Below are 17,473 nucleotides of genomic sequence, written 5' to 3'. Positions count from 1 at the left end.
TTTTGTTGTCGCAATGCATATTTCCTTAAGTTAACAAACTTTTTTTCTCAGTGCACTCTTTCTGTCAAATAGACGTAGGGACAGCCTTAATTTAGCCTTATCCGATGTTTAGGCAATAATAACGTTTTCTCGCGAGTAATCGCTGGAATAATGCTGCCAATGGAACTCCGAACATTTTGCCTTTGTTCCTGTTTGCATATTCCCTTCAATAGGTAGATGTATAAAAGTTAAAAGTAAAAGTCGAGGTAAACCGATAAAGAAAATGTTTCCATAATACGTATACTTTTTGATGACTGGATCAACTAATTCAATCGTTTAATCTTCTAATGAACTGTTGGTGGTAAAAATGGTAAAGCATGGCCGTAATTGGCGTTAAAATTATATGTAATTCTTCAAAAAGACTGTTCGAAATCCCCGGGTTTTCTGTCGGAACAAAAGAAATGTTCTTGACAATAAGTACTTAAACACAACCAAATGATCCTCTATATGTATATAAAAGCCAAATATCACTACTAACCCATCGTCCAACCCAAACCGCTGGGCATAGAAACGTGAAATTTGGGGGGCATGTTCCTTTTCTAACATAGATGCTAACCAAAAAGGATTTTTTCAAAATTTAACCCCAAAGGAGGTGAAAAGGGGTAAAATGTTTTTACAAATTTCTGAATCTTTCTCAAGCCTGCTGAGATATCAATTTCGTTTTTACCTAAACAAGCCCAACTTCAAATGCCTAAAAACCAATTTCAGGATTTCGCCCTTACCAATCCTTCAGGGGGTGAAAGGGGTAAAATGTGTTTTTACAAATTTCTACTAGCACATATCGCGAGCAAAACATCGCCGGGGCATGCTAATTCCCTATATATTTTGATCGAACTATTTTTTCTTCAAGTTAAGTACCAGGATGAAAACCTCAAAAACATTTCTACGTTTCGAGATTTATTTCCTTTAAATCACGAATTTATATTTTTTACAGATCAATCGATTTATCATATATGAATACGAGTATCTCGTAACGAATCTCCTCGATTATCGCGCAAAATTGGTCAACAATTGTAGTAACGGCAAAGACAAGCTGCGGAGAAATCGTGAAATAAAACTCATTCCGTTGCGTCTTAATTAAAAACTGCATATTGAGAATTCGATGCTTATTCCAGGTAACGGCTTTGTCTCGGAGTTGCCAACCGGATGCATGACTACCAGCTCCAAGGAGCTGGACCCTTCGGAGGGAAGTTTGGTGCGAGGGCTGATGCCCCAGCACATAACGTCGCCCCAACATCACCACAGCACCCACCATTCCTCGCCCACGATGCCCATGCACTCCACCACGTCTCAAAGTAGCAACCACCACGAAGACAAGGCATCCTCTGCCTCGGGGATTCACAGTTCGACCAACAGCAAAGCGTCCACGCCGAGCGCACCGTCGACTCCAACGACAGGGACCGATGGTTCCGTGGTTTCCGGTAGCAATGGTACCACGTCCTCAAAGACCCTGTGCAAACCCCCCTACAGTTACGTGGCCCTCATCGCCATGGCCATCCAGAACAGCGTCCACAAACGGGCTACTTTAAGTGAAATATACACCTACATTACCACCAAATTCCCCTATTTCGAGAAGAACAAGAAAGGCTGGCAGAACTCCATTCGCCACAATCTCTCGTTGAACGAGTGCTTCGTTAAAGTCCCTCGAGATGGAGGAGGAGAAAGAAAAGGGAATTTCTGGATCCTCGGTAAGTTACCGCATTTCAAAAATATATGAGATCATTAGTGGAAGGGGGGAAATTAATTAGAACAACAAGAAGATCAATGTTTGAGAAGATGACGTCTGGGTAGATTTGATTTGGTTTGATAAAAAGTTTACTTGGGGGTGGAACTTCGTAATTATCGCATTCGCTCCCGGCGCTACATATGTGTGACATTTCGATTTTCTGTAAGAGCTCGGCGTATTTTTGACAGTTTTGACTGCTTAAACAAAAACTTGGGCTATGGGCGAGTCGATTTTCCAATCGGACAGTGGTAGCGAACGCGTTAAGCGAGATTTTAAAATAAGAAGTTGTAACTGTGGTAGAAATGTAGAAACACGCGTAAACGTATTTTTTTATTTTTTTTGTAACTGATAATTACAAAAAAAATTCATCGAGTGTTGCACACAAAATCTCGTAACGTTGTCCTTCCGAAATTTGGAATACGGAAGAAGCATCGAAAATTTGATCAGAAAAATACGATGTTTGACAATTTATATTTCGTAAATAAAAATAACCACATTTTTAGAGCATGACATTGATCTTCTCCATTTTTTTCTATGACAGGAATATGCAGCATCTGTTTATTTTACTCTGCATGACCCCACGATTACGCAATGTAACGCATTTTTCATGTTTTTTTCGTGTACCTTTTCGCGTGTTCTTTAGATGGGAACTACGACGACATGTTCGAAAATGGGAACTACAGAAGACGCAAACGGATGAAGCGGCCGTACAGAAGCGCACCATACCATAAGTCACTTTACAGCGACACTTTCCCAACGCATTTACATTTCAGCTCTGCAAAAACTATTTTCGCAGCGCATTCGCCGCCATCGTACCCCGCTTACTCTAGATACGATCCTAGGTAACAAGAAATTTTTAATTTAACCTACAGTTAATTCTTAATCTACCGTCTTTTCAAATGCGACATTAATGATTTTATTCGTCGTTTTTCTTTTCCACTTACAGTGCATGGAATATTCAACAGCAGCAATTAGCTTACAGCCCATGTCAACCGGTAAGTAGAGTGATGTACTTAATCACTAATCCCATTTAAACAAAATTAATTAATTAAAAATTGTGTTTGAATACAAGAATAGGTACGTAGAGTACCCATACAGAACTAGCATATTTATATGTTATATGTATATCATATACGTGGTATAGAAATATATGTGCAGTAGACGTACATGAGAGTATACAGAAAGTAATAGGGCATGTAGAAATGTTCGCGTCGTCTACAGATAGAGATTTTACCTGAGATTTTCAGAGTATGCAGACACCTGACACTGAAAACAATCATTAATCATGGAAACCGGGATTCGAATCCGAGTCATAAGTAATAGACTATAGTGGTGACTATTGTCCTACTGTTGTCCTATGGCTTGTGCGACGCCTTCCGTATATTAGAACACTGCCGCAATAAGTCTAGTTAAAATTTGGTTTAATAAATGTCATTCTTATAACCAATTTTCCGGTAAAAAAAATGGTACATGTATGTTGAGAATATATATTACTTGTAAATATACATACATATATAAAGACATCGTCACAGCCAAAGCGATGCTCACGGTATCCTTTCGATTTTGTATGAACCGTACTTTGGGTCTTCAGTAGCCAAGTTGCACATCAAAAATGAATATAAGAAATATTTGTTGCAAATTTGTTGTTAATTGCTTCATGAAATGAAATAAATTCCGCGATATGTTTGTTGTTCTACGAATATAAAATGTATGTATGGTACACGTATGTGGCAGATAACTTTTCTTTTTCTTAATATACACACGACTTACACTTATTAAATATCTTTTGCATGCGTAATTCTGCAGCTACAGATGCAAGTTAAATAATGATATATTACATGCTTATACACGTTTTCAATTGGTAAAAATGTTGATGCTCTGATAACGTATATAATACATGTATTATACATCTAAAACCCAATAGAATACTTTAAACATTCCGTAAACATAAATCATAATATATACATTTTTAACATCTGATATACTTAAACATTCGATAGATATGAAAATATTCTATATAAGTATATTAGAGAATTTGTTCCGTGTGGGCAGGACATATCAAAAATATTGTAACTTGTACTGTTGTAGCAACCCCAGACAACACAACGATAAGTAAAAGATGTCCAAAGGACGACAAATTTTCCGACAATTCATCTTTTGGTTATGGCATATAGTAAACAAAAAGAAGACAACAAGATGTCTTACGCTCCGTATTTTGACATCTTTTAATCAAGTATAAAAGTTGACGATCTTCATCTCTTAGTTAAGATTAAAAGACGACAAAATTCAGACATCTTTTCGTCAGCTTACATTTGATGCTTTTTCGTCGACTTCAGAGTGCAGTTTTCGATAATCTTTCCTTCTTCCTAGCACCCACTCTCCGGGGCAAGACGGCTACTTTTTGATGTGGACCTGGAGGGTGGGCATTTGAAACAACGAAAGGAAATAGAATTACAACTTAAACGTTATTGCGTATGTGCACATATGACACATTACATTCGATCTCATGCAACGAACAATCTGATTGTCAAATTCTCAATTTTAGCCCTAATGCCAAAAACAACTTTCCTTCGCGTTTCTTTATCGCTTTACTACGGTCGTAGCATTTTATTTAGTCGTCGAACCGAGCGACGTATATCGTTTTACACCCACAGTTTAATTTACTCTCAAAAAACCCTTGGATTTGCTAAATTTCCAGTTTCGAATGGCCAAACCCTAAAAAACACATAATAAATTTGAATCCAACGTGTCCGAGTGTTCGACTACCTCGCGGTAGTTGAAATTTTCCGTCTCCGGGCAACTCCTGTCGATTTCGGACGACCCCATGTACGAGTCACCTGGGGCACACGAGGACGCGGTAAAGGGCGGCACCTTAAAATTTGGCACGTCTAAATGGGTCAACCAATCGGTATTGAAGGAATCCCTCCTTTACATTTTTAGGGTGGTTGTCCGAAGAAAACTCAATTATTTTCGGAATTTTCAACGTTACTCCTCCCACACGATTTTTCGATTTGAGAATGCCAATTTCTTAACCTCTCACTCTACAAGGGAGGCAAGACGAACGATACCTTCGAGAACATTGCGATTTTCGAAGAGCGTCACTTGATACACAAATCTCACCAAGAGAACTTGATACACAACTCTCATCGAGTCAACTCAGAATCCAAATCTCACCAAGAGAACTTGACGCACAACTCTCATCAAGTCAATTCAGAATCCAAATCTCACCAAGAGAACTTGACACACAACTCTCATCAAGTCAACTCAGAATCCAAATCTCACCAAGAAAACTTGACGTACAACTCTCATCAAATCAATTCATAATCCAAATCTCACCAAGAGAACTTGACACACAACTCTCATCAAGTCAACTCAGAATCCAAATCTCACCAAGAAAACTTGACGCACAACTCTCATCAAATCAATTCATAATCCAAATCTCACCAAGAGAACTTGACACACAACTCTCATCGAGTCAATTCAGAATCCAAATCCCACCAATGGAACTTGACGCACAACTCTCATCAAGGTAACACATAAATCCACATTTCATCAAGAGAACAAGCATACAAATTTCAACAAGATATCATCCGGCCTATAAGAGCAGCTTCGCTCAGGTCCTCACATTATAAACGAAACAACCGTACAATATTAAGTTGGCGTGCGGGCGTTGCGTTATCGTTGTGTTCGCAAATTTATGTGCAAATCGCGAAGTACCTGATTTACGCCCTGAGGACAGCAACAATCGCTTACGACGCGACGGAACCAACATAAAGACCAGTAACTTGACTTATATACGAACGAACAGCTATCTGGACCACTCGCGAGAGAGCCACGCCAATTCCATTCATCGGGTCTGTCAAAACTAATTGGCAAGGTTGATTCATCATCGTGAATTTTCATTATTAAGGTGAAGTGAAAACCCCTTCAAATCAGTCGATTCGAATACAATACTTTTTTTTAAGGGTATTAGACCAAACTGTCCGAAACTTTGACACATCACTCCTGATCATCTAAGAATTGTCCTGACACATTCAAAATTTGGATTTTTGGAAAAAAATGTTTAACAGCCCAGACCAGAAACAAAATGGCGTCGAGCTCTCATATTTCAATCAATATACAATTATCGAAGGGTCTGATATGAGAAACGAAAGGGTCGGGACAATTTTACGACAATTTAGAACACTCTGGTAATCGATAAAGTCGTATTTGAGCGGGATAAAGGCAAAACAAGTGTTGTATGCGCTTCTATGCTAAACCGATGGGAATACGAGGTCTCGGAGTGAAAATTTAATTGACCTGGAACCACAGATGGCGCAGGGAGTCCCTCTGCAGTCAATTAGGGCCCCAGAAAGCATGAATCCGGAGGATTTCTGGAGTTTTACTTCGATTTCTTGATATTTATTGTACCAAAACGACAGGTGGAGTATGCCATTTGGTACAATATCCAATATAATTCGACACCGCTGTCAATATAAAAATGATCGTCCGCAACGTAGGCATTTAGAAAAATCTTCTTTACCGACGTCGATCAAGTTCCTGGACGTGTTTCACGTCACCTTAAGACGAGATTCTCATGTAACAGGCTAAAAAACTAACAATTTGCATGTATTTCTTATGAGAAAAGTATTGTCAATGTACGAATCAGTTCTTTTTTTTTATATGAAAAGACATCCTTAAAGTGTAAAGGCATATTTCTTTCTTTTAATTTTCTCTTTGTATCTCCAAACAGGATATACATATCTCAGCCACTTCCGGCAGCACAGCAGCTGTCGGCTGGTACTGTAGCCCCTGTCACATTCATCTGAATATGAAAAGTAAAATATTTTCTTAAAACTAGATAGTTTATGGTGAGTTCAACCTATTTCAACCAAAGTATTTGTAAAATTGATAATCTTCTAGCGTTCGGAATAAAATTAAACTCTTTTCAGCAAAAAAATCGGCTTTAAATTGCCCATAAAAATATTGTAAATAAATATTATGATATAATTAATATCATTGGTATTAGAGGTTCATCCCGTGGAATAATGCATAAGGAATTGAATGGATTCTGTGCGAAGTTGATCGGTTGATTAGTTGAGTTATCTTGCCTACCAGTTTGAAAAATTTAGTTTCGAGAAAAACTCGCTTTATGTGGCCTCAGTGTCAGTTCAATCATTCATCTATTTCTCTATATTTATTTTTTTGTGTAGAAATTGAGTCAATAAATATCAAAATATTGCAATTTCAGTAGCATCCATTGTATAACTGAGGATTTCTGACATGTATTGGTCGGATATCTTTACAGTTATTTAGGATATTTTTATATTTGTGAAGACGCCGGCTACATTCGTGGTAAATAATAATTTGACGCGTCGCATTAAATTGGCTGTCACGTAACTTACATTGTTATTTCGATCTATAAATTTTATGTACATACTTAAAAGATGTACCTTTGATTTATTAAAAAAAAAAGAAAGAAAATTTATTTCTTTTAACGTTACATGAGAATCTTCATTTAAACAATTAAAGTAGCAAATGAATAAATATTAATCTTTCCGCATCGGAAATTAAGTTTATCTTTCTATAAAAACATTTTCAAAAATGACATCCTATAGACAGCTTTTCACTTCCTCTATTAGGCATCCATACAGAAACATCTTTTAATCCGCTATATTTAGCAAAATGTCACGTTAGACATCTTTTAGATACTTTTTCGGTCATGTCGAAAAGATAACTGGAAAATGACAGCTTTTTGTCATCTTTACGGTAGATGTGCTGTTTGAGAACCGAAGATGATGAGAAATATTCTGCATAGGGCATTGCTAGGATGAATAGTTGCTTGTAAGTTTCAGGTCCTAGAAGGTCTAATAATTTGAAAGGATGGAAACTATATAAATTTTATTTAAATTGATTCAAATAAATGAGCTACTGTAAAAAATATGTGATCTCTTAGGCGTCTTCACTTGCTTCTCGATATTCCGCGAAGGAAATGAACAATAAAAACGTTCTAACTTTCGTTGCTATAAACCTTTCCTTATTCGGTCAATGTACCTGATGTCCGTTTTAAGATTCCTTATTTCAAAACTGGAATAACTTTTATTATTTTATCTACGTTTAATGAAATTTTAAATATAGCATATTAACATTATAAGGTTTCCGCCCTAAAAATCGAACCACATACCGGCTCTTGCTTTTTACTGGAGAGTGAAGATCATTTCTTCCGATCGATGATAAGTTGAAAACCCACATGTTTTCGTGTCAGAAGACATGATTTCATAATTTTATGCAAATGGTACTAGCAGGGTAGTTTTAAGCTAAAACTGTGGCAACACTATAACCAATCAGATCAGATCAAATCAGTCCAAAATAAACCAGATCACTTCCGACAGAAAGAAACGTATTATTTCTTCTGGACGTGGTTACCCTGCGTCCGAATCTGGTCTGAACCGATTCGACGGAAATAGTGTAGCCATGTTCATTAGAAGTAATACGTTTGTTTCTATCGGAACTGATCTAGTCTGGTCTGATCTGATCTCTTCGGCTGTAGGGTAGCCACCGCCTAAAACGATTTCCCGTAAAATTCTAATCATGACACGTCCAAGTCAAAAATGCATTATGATGTCAAAATAATGTAATTTTTCAAGAAAAAATCTTACGGCGTTAAAACGTTATATTTAAAATGTCATCAAAATTGGTTAAAAAGTAAAAAAGTTATTCGAGTATAATAAAAGGACACCGTGCATATGTCCAATTCACGAGGATATAGGTCTTGTTATCTTACCATGTTCTTCGACTACATTTCTTACGAATTCTTCCTGCGTATTTCCTACCCTCTGCTCTATTGTAACATTTTCCCGAAGTATGTAGCTTTAATTTGTGAACTTGTTGAGAATTAACATCAAAAGAACATCCCCGTTACCCTTCAATCTATCGCTAACATTGTACCATACATTTTGTCTGTTGCAGCTGCAACCGCAACCTATGCAACCCATGCAAATCCCGACCATGAACGGATATGGCCAGCTTAGTACTCTAAGTGAGTTTCCGATCCTGCAAGGAAGTTCCCTTCGTTTGCGCGTTTTCGAAGCTTTCGACGATCGTTCAAAGCGTTTCAAGGCAATTACCTGGATGTTCCAGGGACTACTGGTTCGCCAGGTGCGATGAGCGGCGGCTCTTTCGGCACTAGCTTCTCGACTTGCGGAAGGAGTCACGATGTAGCAATGTCGGCTGACATGATGCCAACGAGGTGTCCCTCGTACTATCCTGAAGGTATGATTATAAAGTGATACAATTCGTTACTTCCTCCTAATAACCTTAACGAGATCGGGACGGTATTTGGTAGAAAAAACTCCAAACTTCCGCAACAGTTGTTTAATGCATATTCAGGATCATAAATAATAGTAAATTAGGAAACTTATTTTCATAAAACCTGAACTACGCTATAAACCAATTCCGTTTATAGTTCTTCGGAGCACAGGTTGATACGTGCAGAGTATTTTAAATAAAATAAAATATCCTGACTCTTGCTACCTGAACGTATGTTTTTTATTATTTATTTTCAAGAAGTTGGGAGATATTTATTTTCCCGATAGAGAGAGTCACAGGTTCGGTGTTGCTGCAGAATATGAAAAATTACATTAATTCCAGCAGGTCTATAACATTTTCCTAGTTTAGTAATACCCAAAACAAGTATCTTCGCTTTGGGAGGATCCACCTTGTGTCTTCGATACTTTTTCGTACGGCACGGAGAAATAGGAAAGGAAATTAAAAAAGAAAACAAGAAATCCACGGGAATACCCGCAGTCTTCCTGTATGATGTTGCAGTAAGCGTAAAAGAAGAACCAGGGACCCCGACGGTGACCACTGGTGGCGTCGGGACGATGGGAATCGGCGGCGCCATGATGGGTCCGTCGATAGCTGCGAGTGTAGCTTCAACCGGCTACACGACCGTTGATTTCCAAACGCAAATTCGTCGCAGATAAATCCCAGACGAAATTCCAAGACGAGAACAGAACAGAACGAGAAACCAGCCACTGACCATCGAGGAAAGCGGATCTTCAACTGGCATCGCTGGGTCTATCGGACGTTCAACTGCACTAGAAAAGCAACTATTTCTTGCCTCTTTGGTCTAGACTGGGTCTAAATTCTTCCGAAACGAGTCTTTGCGATCGCTCTGGCCGATCGGTTTTCGTACACGGCAAAAACATTCGTGTTCTTTCTCGTAGATGGATAAAGGACGGAAGAGGTTAAGAACGAGCTAAATGGCCGAGTCGCGACGACTCGCATTTTACGATTAAACGTTTTCTCGGTCGCAGTATTCTGCTGCCAATTGTTGCGAAAGACCTCTCGTGATGGCGGGATGTCTTCGAGGTGAAATCTTGGCGAAAGCGATTTTCTGCACGCCACGCTGGAGCGTGCGTACGCGATAGCGTGGGTGCGTAGTACGACGATAGGAGCTCTGTATGATCCTGTACATTAGAATACTTCGTTAGGAATAAGCCTCGACAAGAGTGAGAAAAATCGACAAAATAGTATTCGAGTAAAGCGCAGTTGATGATAAATAGCAGGAGACGTAGAAAAGAACGAACTACGACTTAACAATTGGTTTTCAACCGGGAACTGTCATCGTTTTAAAATCGAGTCATTGTACGTTTGATAGACGCTTTGCGTAAACTAAGATAGATATACCCACAGCGCTGATAGAGTACTATTTTGAATTATGTTTACAGAACATGACACAACGTGCGCGTGGAGGTGGTTATTTATCATTTAGAATAGCTCACTTACCTAGCTCTTGTAATTAGTTCGGCCAATTATATCGTCGAAAATGCACGCAGGAGCGTTAGGTCGTGAGGAAAATAAGAATGTTCAGCGCGCACAATGCTATATTTCTTTTTACGTTCTTTCGGCTCGAGCTTCTTCCTTGATCTTTGTCACGCGAGATTGCGATTCGACGAAGGTAATCGCGTAGCTCGCGCAATGCCACCGTCACGATAACGATAAGGGTATCGAATGCATTCATTGATGAATTAATAGTTGATTAATAAATCTCCGTTATTTATCGTCGGCTAATCGTCTCGTTATTACTCCTACCACGCGACACATGAGCAGCGGCCGTGTTGCTTATCCATATATTTTGCACTTAATTCCTGTAACTTGTCATTGTTATAAATCGATCGTGTTGTTTCTTCCGAAGCATCCTTCCAGATTTAAAATCCTATTTTCTTAAATCCGAACATGTTTACAAAAAAGTGCTGTGTCTGTGTTTTGCAAAGGCAGTTTTTTTTAATACAATCATATGAAACTGAATGTATTATAAAAATGCCGGAAGCGGGTATATTTTACTACAGGGACGGAAAGAATTTCAGGTGAAAAAAATTCAAAAAGGGAAGAAATTTTGGAAGGCGCAGGATTACAAAGCACGCCACTCACATCAGCATGACAACAGAGACTTCTAAATCGAGAAACGAAAAATATATGTTGTCTATAAACCCGTTTATTTCCTATGCGCTATTTAAGAGTATTAGAAGAATAAATTTAGTTTAATGGATGTTTCTAATAAAAACGGTATAAATAATTAGATACATCAAACCAAAGTCAACTACGAATTCCTTTCTATTCCACTGCACTCATATAAATATCGTTGTTAAAATATTATAAGTAATATCGGGAATGTTGAAGTTTCCACTTTTCATAGAAAGGAGCATTTTTCAAAATGTTACCTTAAATCGAGGCTCTCGTATTCACCTGATTGACACTTATATAGCTATATATAATCGAGTATAAAGTACTAAAACCTCATGGAAACATTTTTTCGGTTTTGATCTGAACATATAGACATTTGTGGGTATATATATATCGAAGGAAATGCGCACGCGGAAGAGAATCTACGTTCGAGTTATCATTGGTCGAAACGAACCGAGATATGACCCACGCTCCGATTGGTCGGCCAACGCAGGTGAAACAGGTATTCCCGTTAAGGTGGAGCAAAACGTTACGATAGGAGGGGACCATCACCCGGGAGATAATGACCGACTCCATAGGCCAGCCTACATTAGAAGTTTCCCAGGCTAATTTTGAAAGAAATATTACTATGTCTAATTAAGGTTAAGTGAAACACGTCGAGCAACTTGATCGGCGTCGATAAAGAAGATTTTTCTAAATGCCTACGTTGCCGACGTTCGTTTTTATATTGACAGCTGGGTCGAATTATATTGGGTATTGTACCAAATGGCATACTCCACCTGTCGTTTTCGTACAATAATTATAAAGAAATCGAAGTTAAACTCCAGAAATTCTCTGGATTCGTGCTTTCTGGGGCCCTAATTAATTGCAGAGGGACCCCCTGCGACATCTGTGATTTCCAGGTCAATTAAATTTTCACTCCGAGGCCTTGTATTCCCATCGTTTTAGCATAGAAGCGCATAAAACACTTTTTTTGCCTTTATCCCGTTCAACTGCGTGTTTATCGATTATCAGAGTGTTCCAAATTGTCGTAAAATTGTCCTGACCCTGTCGATTCTCAAATCAGAGCCTTCGATAAATGTATATTAATCGAAATACGAGAGCTCGACGCCATTTTGGTTCTGGTCTGGGTTGAGTTAAAAAATTTTGTTGAAATGTCCAAATTTTGAACGTGTCAGGACAATTTGTAGATGATCACGAGTCATGTATCAAAGTTTCGCACAATTTGGTCCAATACCCTTAAAAAAAAGTGTTTGTCTTCGAATCGACTGATTTGAAGGGGGTTTCAATTTACCTTAAAACAGATCTTCCAATACTTCTGATAGTCCTACCATCTTAGGATAAAACTGGGTAAATGTTGTCCCGGGTTTGCAAAAGTGCCTATAGAAACGTTTTTGGCAAGGTATTTTAGTAAACAAATAATTCATATTTTATTTATTCGTGAAGTTTTGTATGCAATGTACACACATAAAGGTACATAAGTACTAGTTAACACGGCAGACGTTCAAATAAAATAATCCTTAGAGCGATTTAAACGGCGCATCTGGTATATTGTACCACCAGGTAGGTAACTCGTCCTCTTCTATTATAATATGGTTGGATAATTTATACCTCATATGAGAAATGGAATCGGAACAAAACATTGAACATATAAGTAAAATTCGGAAAAGAAAATGGATTACATAAGTCTTTTTTTTGTTACTACATTTTTACTACATTTATATTTTACTACTTTATATTTTACTACAATAAACGTATATGTTGAATTCAGTAGATTTTACATTAGCGCATTTTTCGTGAAACCATTTATTTTACAATTGAATGGCTTTTCTCATATCTTTGAACAGCCAGGATCCACCTTTTTTTATGCCGTTTCTAACAGAGTCATTTTTATCGAAGGATAAGTATTTAGATAATCAAAGTTTTGACTTAATAAACACAATTGGATTAATTGTACCGGGACCAATTCCCCAATTATGCGGTGGTACGGCCGGAAGTTATTTTTAGTTTTATAATTTTTAAAACGTCTGTTTGAGGTTGTGCTAAAGGTTATACATGCATTTGCATGAAAATTAAATTAACTTTTTTAACAATTATTAGTATCAATTGCTAAACGTACCTCACACGGTTGATATCGGTTAGAAACGAAGGGGCAAAATTAGTAACACGTTAGCAAAGTAATATAATATACCTCTGACTTTAGTATCCACTAAATAGTTAGGAATAAACGAACGTCGCAAGATTAAGTTCATAACTTTTTAGTTAGATGGCCATTTCTTAAGATATCTTCTTAAATGTCGTAGTAGTACAATTTGACCGACGGGACGATATCCTCTACTTTACTCTACATACTCGTCGCTAAAATGCCTAATTGCTGTGCCTCTACAATAATTCATCTTATTTCTAGCTAAATAAGATAAGACTTGATTATCCATATCTATATATATTTAAACAATTTATAATAATATTTACAATATTAAAAGTACATGTAAATAAAATGAATTAAGAGTTAAAAGCACGAAAATAATTCAGGTTCTACGTCGAAATAATTAGATTTGAATAACTTTGCTTCACTTTCATGTGTGCATAGGTGACGCTAACTTTTAATCAATTTACTTTATAAATAACATTATTTAACTACGTTAGTGAATGAACGAGTTTTCAATTAAACGCATTGACTCCTTAACATAACATTTCGCTTCTCAATGGCTTAGTAAAAAGAAAAAAGAAAGAGGGCCTCGTTAATCGATGGCTTACTGCACAAATGCAAAAGTCGTACAAGTATACTACGGATTTAATTTTAATACAATAAGTTGGGCCGTTTCTGGCGGGGATGTAAAAGTACCCCGTACTTATTGTTAGGATTATACGCGGAACTTTCCTTTCAATCGCAGGTTCAGCAGGCCGAACTGCCGATCCTCGCCTTATTAATTAACATCCCCACCTTCATTTCTGCAAATACGGAACTTTTAGGACTAATCCATAAACTAATAATTATAACGCTAAATTTTAATTGGAATACTCTCTGCAACGATCTGGGTGTTCTATTTCTTCCTTATTTCAAATTCCGTTTATTTTTCCTCGCGTCTCTCCATGTCATCTAGCACCATTAATTCAGTAACGTATTATGCTCATAACTTAAATTGATGTATCAACAGAAACTCTAGCGCTTCGCTCTTTTATCTACTACCGCGGTCCTTTAGCCCATGATTTGTTTACTTCTACGAACTCCTGGTCCTATAGCCCATCTTTTTTATTCCCCACCTAAGCCTCCTTAAACAACATTAACTTTTCCTTTTCTCAGTCTTCATTGACCAATCGCCTTCGATTATAAATCCCACTTTTATTTCGCTATGCTTATCAGCGAACGCTTTGCAAAAAATTCCGCCCTAAAGGACAGCATCCGAAAATGCTTTAACCCTTTCGTTACCTTGGACGAGATATCTCGCGACCCGATACTGGCCGATCAACGCTTTTGACGAGATATCTCGCGACCCGATACTGGCCGATCAACGCTTTTGACGAGATATCTCGCAACCCAGTAGTAGCCGATCAACGCTTTTGACGAGATATCTCGCGATCCGGTAGTAGCGGATTAACGCTTTTGACGATAATCTAGCTTCCTAGCACTAATATTTTGACATTCTAGACAAATTATTTTGTGTTCTGCCTTTGAGTTTTTATGTCGCTTATGGTATGTCTTGAGCATTCATCTAGAATGTCAAAATATTGGTGCTAGAAAGCTAGATTATCGTCAAAAGCGTTAATCCGCTACTACCGGATCGCGAAATATCTCGTAACAAGCGTTGATCGGCCGGTATCGGGTCGCGAGATATCTCGTCAAAAGCGTTAATTGGCTAGTATTGGGTCGCGAGATATCTCGTCCAAGGTAACGAAAGGGTTAAAAAGGAGTCCCTCTGGACACAGTCAGAATCTGCTAAGATCTCCTGCGAATCACTTCCTCGTGAATCGATCAAAATCCACTCTCGCTAGTGGTCCACATCTCCGCGCTACTTAGAAGCACGCGTCCGACTCTCACCTAACCGTCACTATTAGTTGTTTGTTTAAGTTTGTAAAATCTTTAAGAGTGTTAGAAATGAATTCTCGTGATTGTTCAAGCTTTGCACCCGGCACTCGTTCCATTGCTCCGAATTTTCGATTCCTCGAACACTTATGAACAGCTAAATCCGGGGGCAGCCGTAGACCGTTTACTATATGTAACATTTTCAACAATAAAAACAATACTCGATACTTTTTGACGAGCGTTAACCTTTTAAATGAACAGAAATCAATCAAATTAATTTTATATGTGAACGCGTACACAAAAATAAACTTTATATGTATCGATATAAAAGTAACATACTGCATGTGAATTTCTTAATTAAATAATATTAATGTAATAAGGGCGGCAATATTGTTTTTGTACTTGGGTGGCCAACAATCCAGAAACGACTATATCAATAAGAAAACATATAACATCAATCCCCTGATTATTTCAATTACGAAACAACATGTTTGATTATTTTTAAACTGATAAAGTTTCATATTTAAGAATTCCTGATAAATAACTGAATATTCAAAGGTAGAAGCGGAGCCTTTCGAACACCAAACGTTCAAGGTTCAAAAATGATGTCAACTCAGCCTTTGTGCTCCAGTTTCTCCGCCTCGCGTTATTTCGGTCTCGGATGACATACGACGTGGACCAATCTCGAAGAGGGTCCTTTTCACGAGTGTAACATTCTGGTCTGAGAGGGGGTCTGATTATGGATTCGATGTTTCTTTCTAAAGGAGACCCTACGGATCTTCTGGGCCTCTCGAGCACTAGCTGCGAGTGTGGTCTTGAACAAATACACACGTTAATCTTCGGCTCCGTCGCTCAAAGGAAACCGCTCGGAAAAAGAGAGAGATCAGTGCTCGAAAAAACTGCTGCCAGAGAAAAATGCAGATCAAGTCAAAACATAACAAACAGGGAATTAAGCTTGCAAACGCCACACCGAATGACGCTAATTTAGCATGCGGAACAAAGAGCGCCATCAGCAGTCGGTCTGACTAGGAACTATCTATAACGTATGTACTTCTGAACCGGAAACTATTTGCATGAATTTCTACAGGGCAGAGCAGAAGAATCTCCTATCCACTTCGGTGACGAAAGCTCATCCATTGAAGCATGTGCTTTGAAATGGGGAAATGGAAATGAAAAGTTACCCCGATCCCAAGTGTTCAACGATAACTTGAGTTCCACTTCTTGTCCTATGTTTTCCCAATTCATTCCAATTACTTCTCTTTTCTTCGGAAACAGTTTTGAGACTAAATGCTATGTACAGTTGTTCATACTTGCAGCTTTAATGCGATTACCCTGTCAGTGATATTTCCGCAAAATGAAAAAAAAACCCTACGTTTAACTGGACTTACATTTCTTACATTATTGTCTCACTGACTTACCGAATATTGATTAACTTTCTGGGCTCCGATGTTACTTCAAACTTTCCCTACAAAAACAACATAACATTTGGAATAATTTAATACATTTGTAGACATTCATTTTCAAAGCGTCTCTACGATGAAATGAACATACGTAGACGCGACAATACCCTTTATAAAACTATCCGAGATGGATCACTTAATCTTATTAGAAAAAAGTAATTAAACCATTTTTAAGGCTGCTGACGACAATAATCTGTTCCTTGAACTAAGCGTACACTTGTCAAGTGCATCAAGAGATTTCCCAGTTTGAGTCCTCTTTTAGGAGTTTGAGCCCGAACGGGTCGAATCATCGGTCTTGCGACAAACGAGCGGGTGGTCTCGCGGTTTGTTGACCCTTAAGCCTGATATACAGGCGAACCTGACGGCCAAGCACGATTCGCACTCGGTGGTCGTAAGAAGCGGAATGAAAAGGAGCATAAAATCTCCTGAAAAAGAGGAAGAGATCCTAGTGGTGCGTACTCGGCGATTTAACGATGAAAGACGCGCGACAGCTGACTGTCCGAACCTGCGCCCCCGTTTTCCGATTATTCTCAGTCAACTGTTTAACTGAAAAGTCGAACCTGAATAGGTACTCCATTCTCCTGGCTCGTGGAAACAAAGACGAATCTTCCTTTATCACGAAAAAGCCTTTTTTCTAATTTTATTTTTTAAATTTCCAAATAACAAGATCTGTTAAGGTGAAGTGAAACTCGTCGAGGAACTTCATCGACGTCGGTAAAGATTTTTTCAAGTGCCTAGGTTGCCGACGTTTGTTTTTATATTGAGAACTGTGTCGAA

At 38.2% G+C, this 17,473-nt stretch overlaps 1 protein-coding gene across 3 annotated transcripts; it reads left to right on the top strand.

The window, feature by feature from the left end:
- Nucleotides 1-1,154: 1,154 nt before the first annotated feature.
- On the top strand, nt 1,155-10,942 carry LOC105694707 (forkhead box protein L1; the record flags this gene model as incomplete). 3 transcript variants are annotated; one of them, XM_023432262.1, is given in 6 exon segments in its annotated part: nt 1,155-1,727; nt 2,409-2,607; nt 2,712-2,760; nt 8,714-8,783; nt 8,885-9,016; nt 9,572-10,942. In XM_023432262.1, coding segments are annotated over 6 exon segments (1,181 nt in total), but the record flags the coding sequence as incomplete, so codon positions are not given.
- Between the last annotated feature and the right edge of the window lie 6,531 nt (nt 10,943-17,473).

Source organism: Orussus abietinus, unplaced genomic scaffold (assembly GCF_000612105.2).
Source record: "Orussus abietinus isolate OABI.00-Male unplaced genomic scaffold, Oabi_2.0 scaffold137, whole genome shotgun sequence".
Taxonomy (NCBI): domain Eukaryota; kingdom Metazoa; phylum Arthropoda; class Insecta; order Hymenoptera; family Orussidae; genus Orussus; species Orussus abietinus.
Note: the sequence above shows the minus strand (reverse complement) of the source record. Positions and strands in the feature narration are given on the sequence as shown.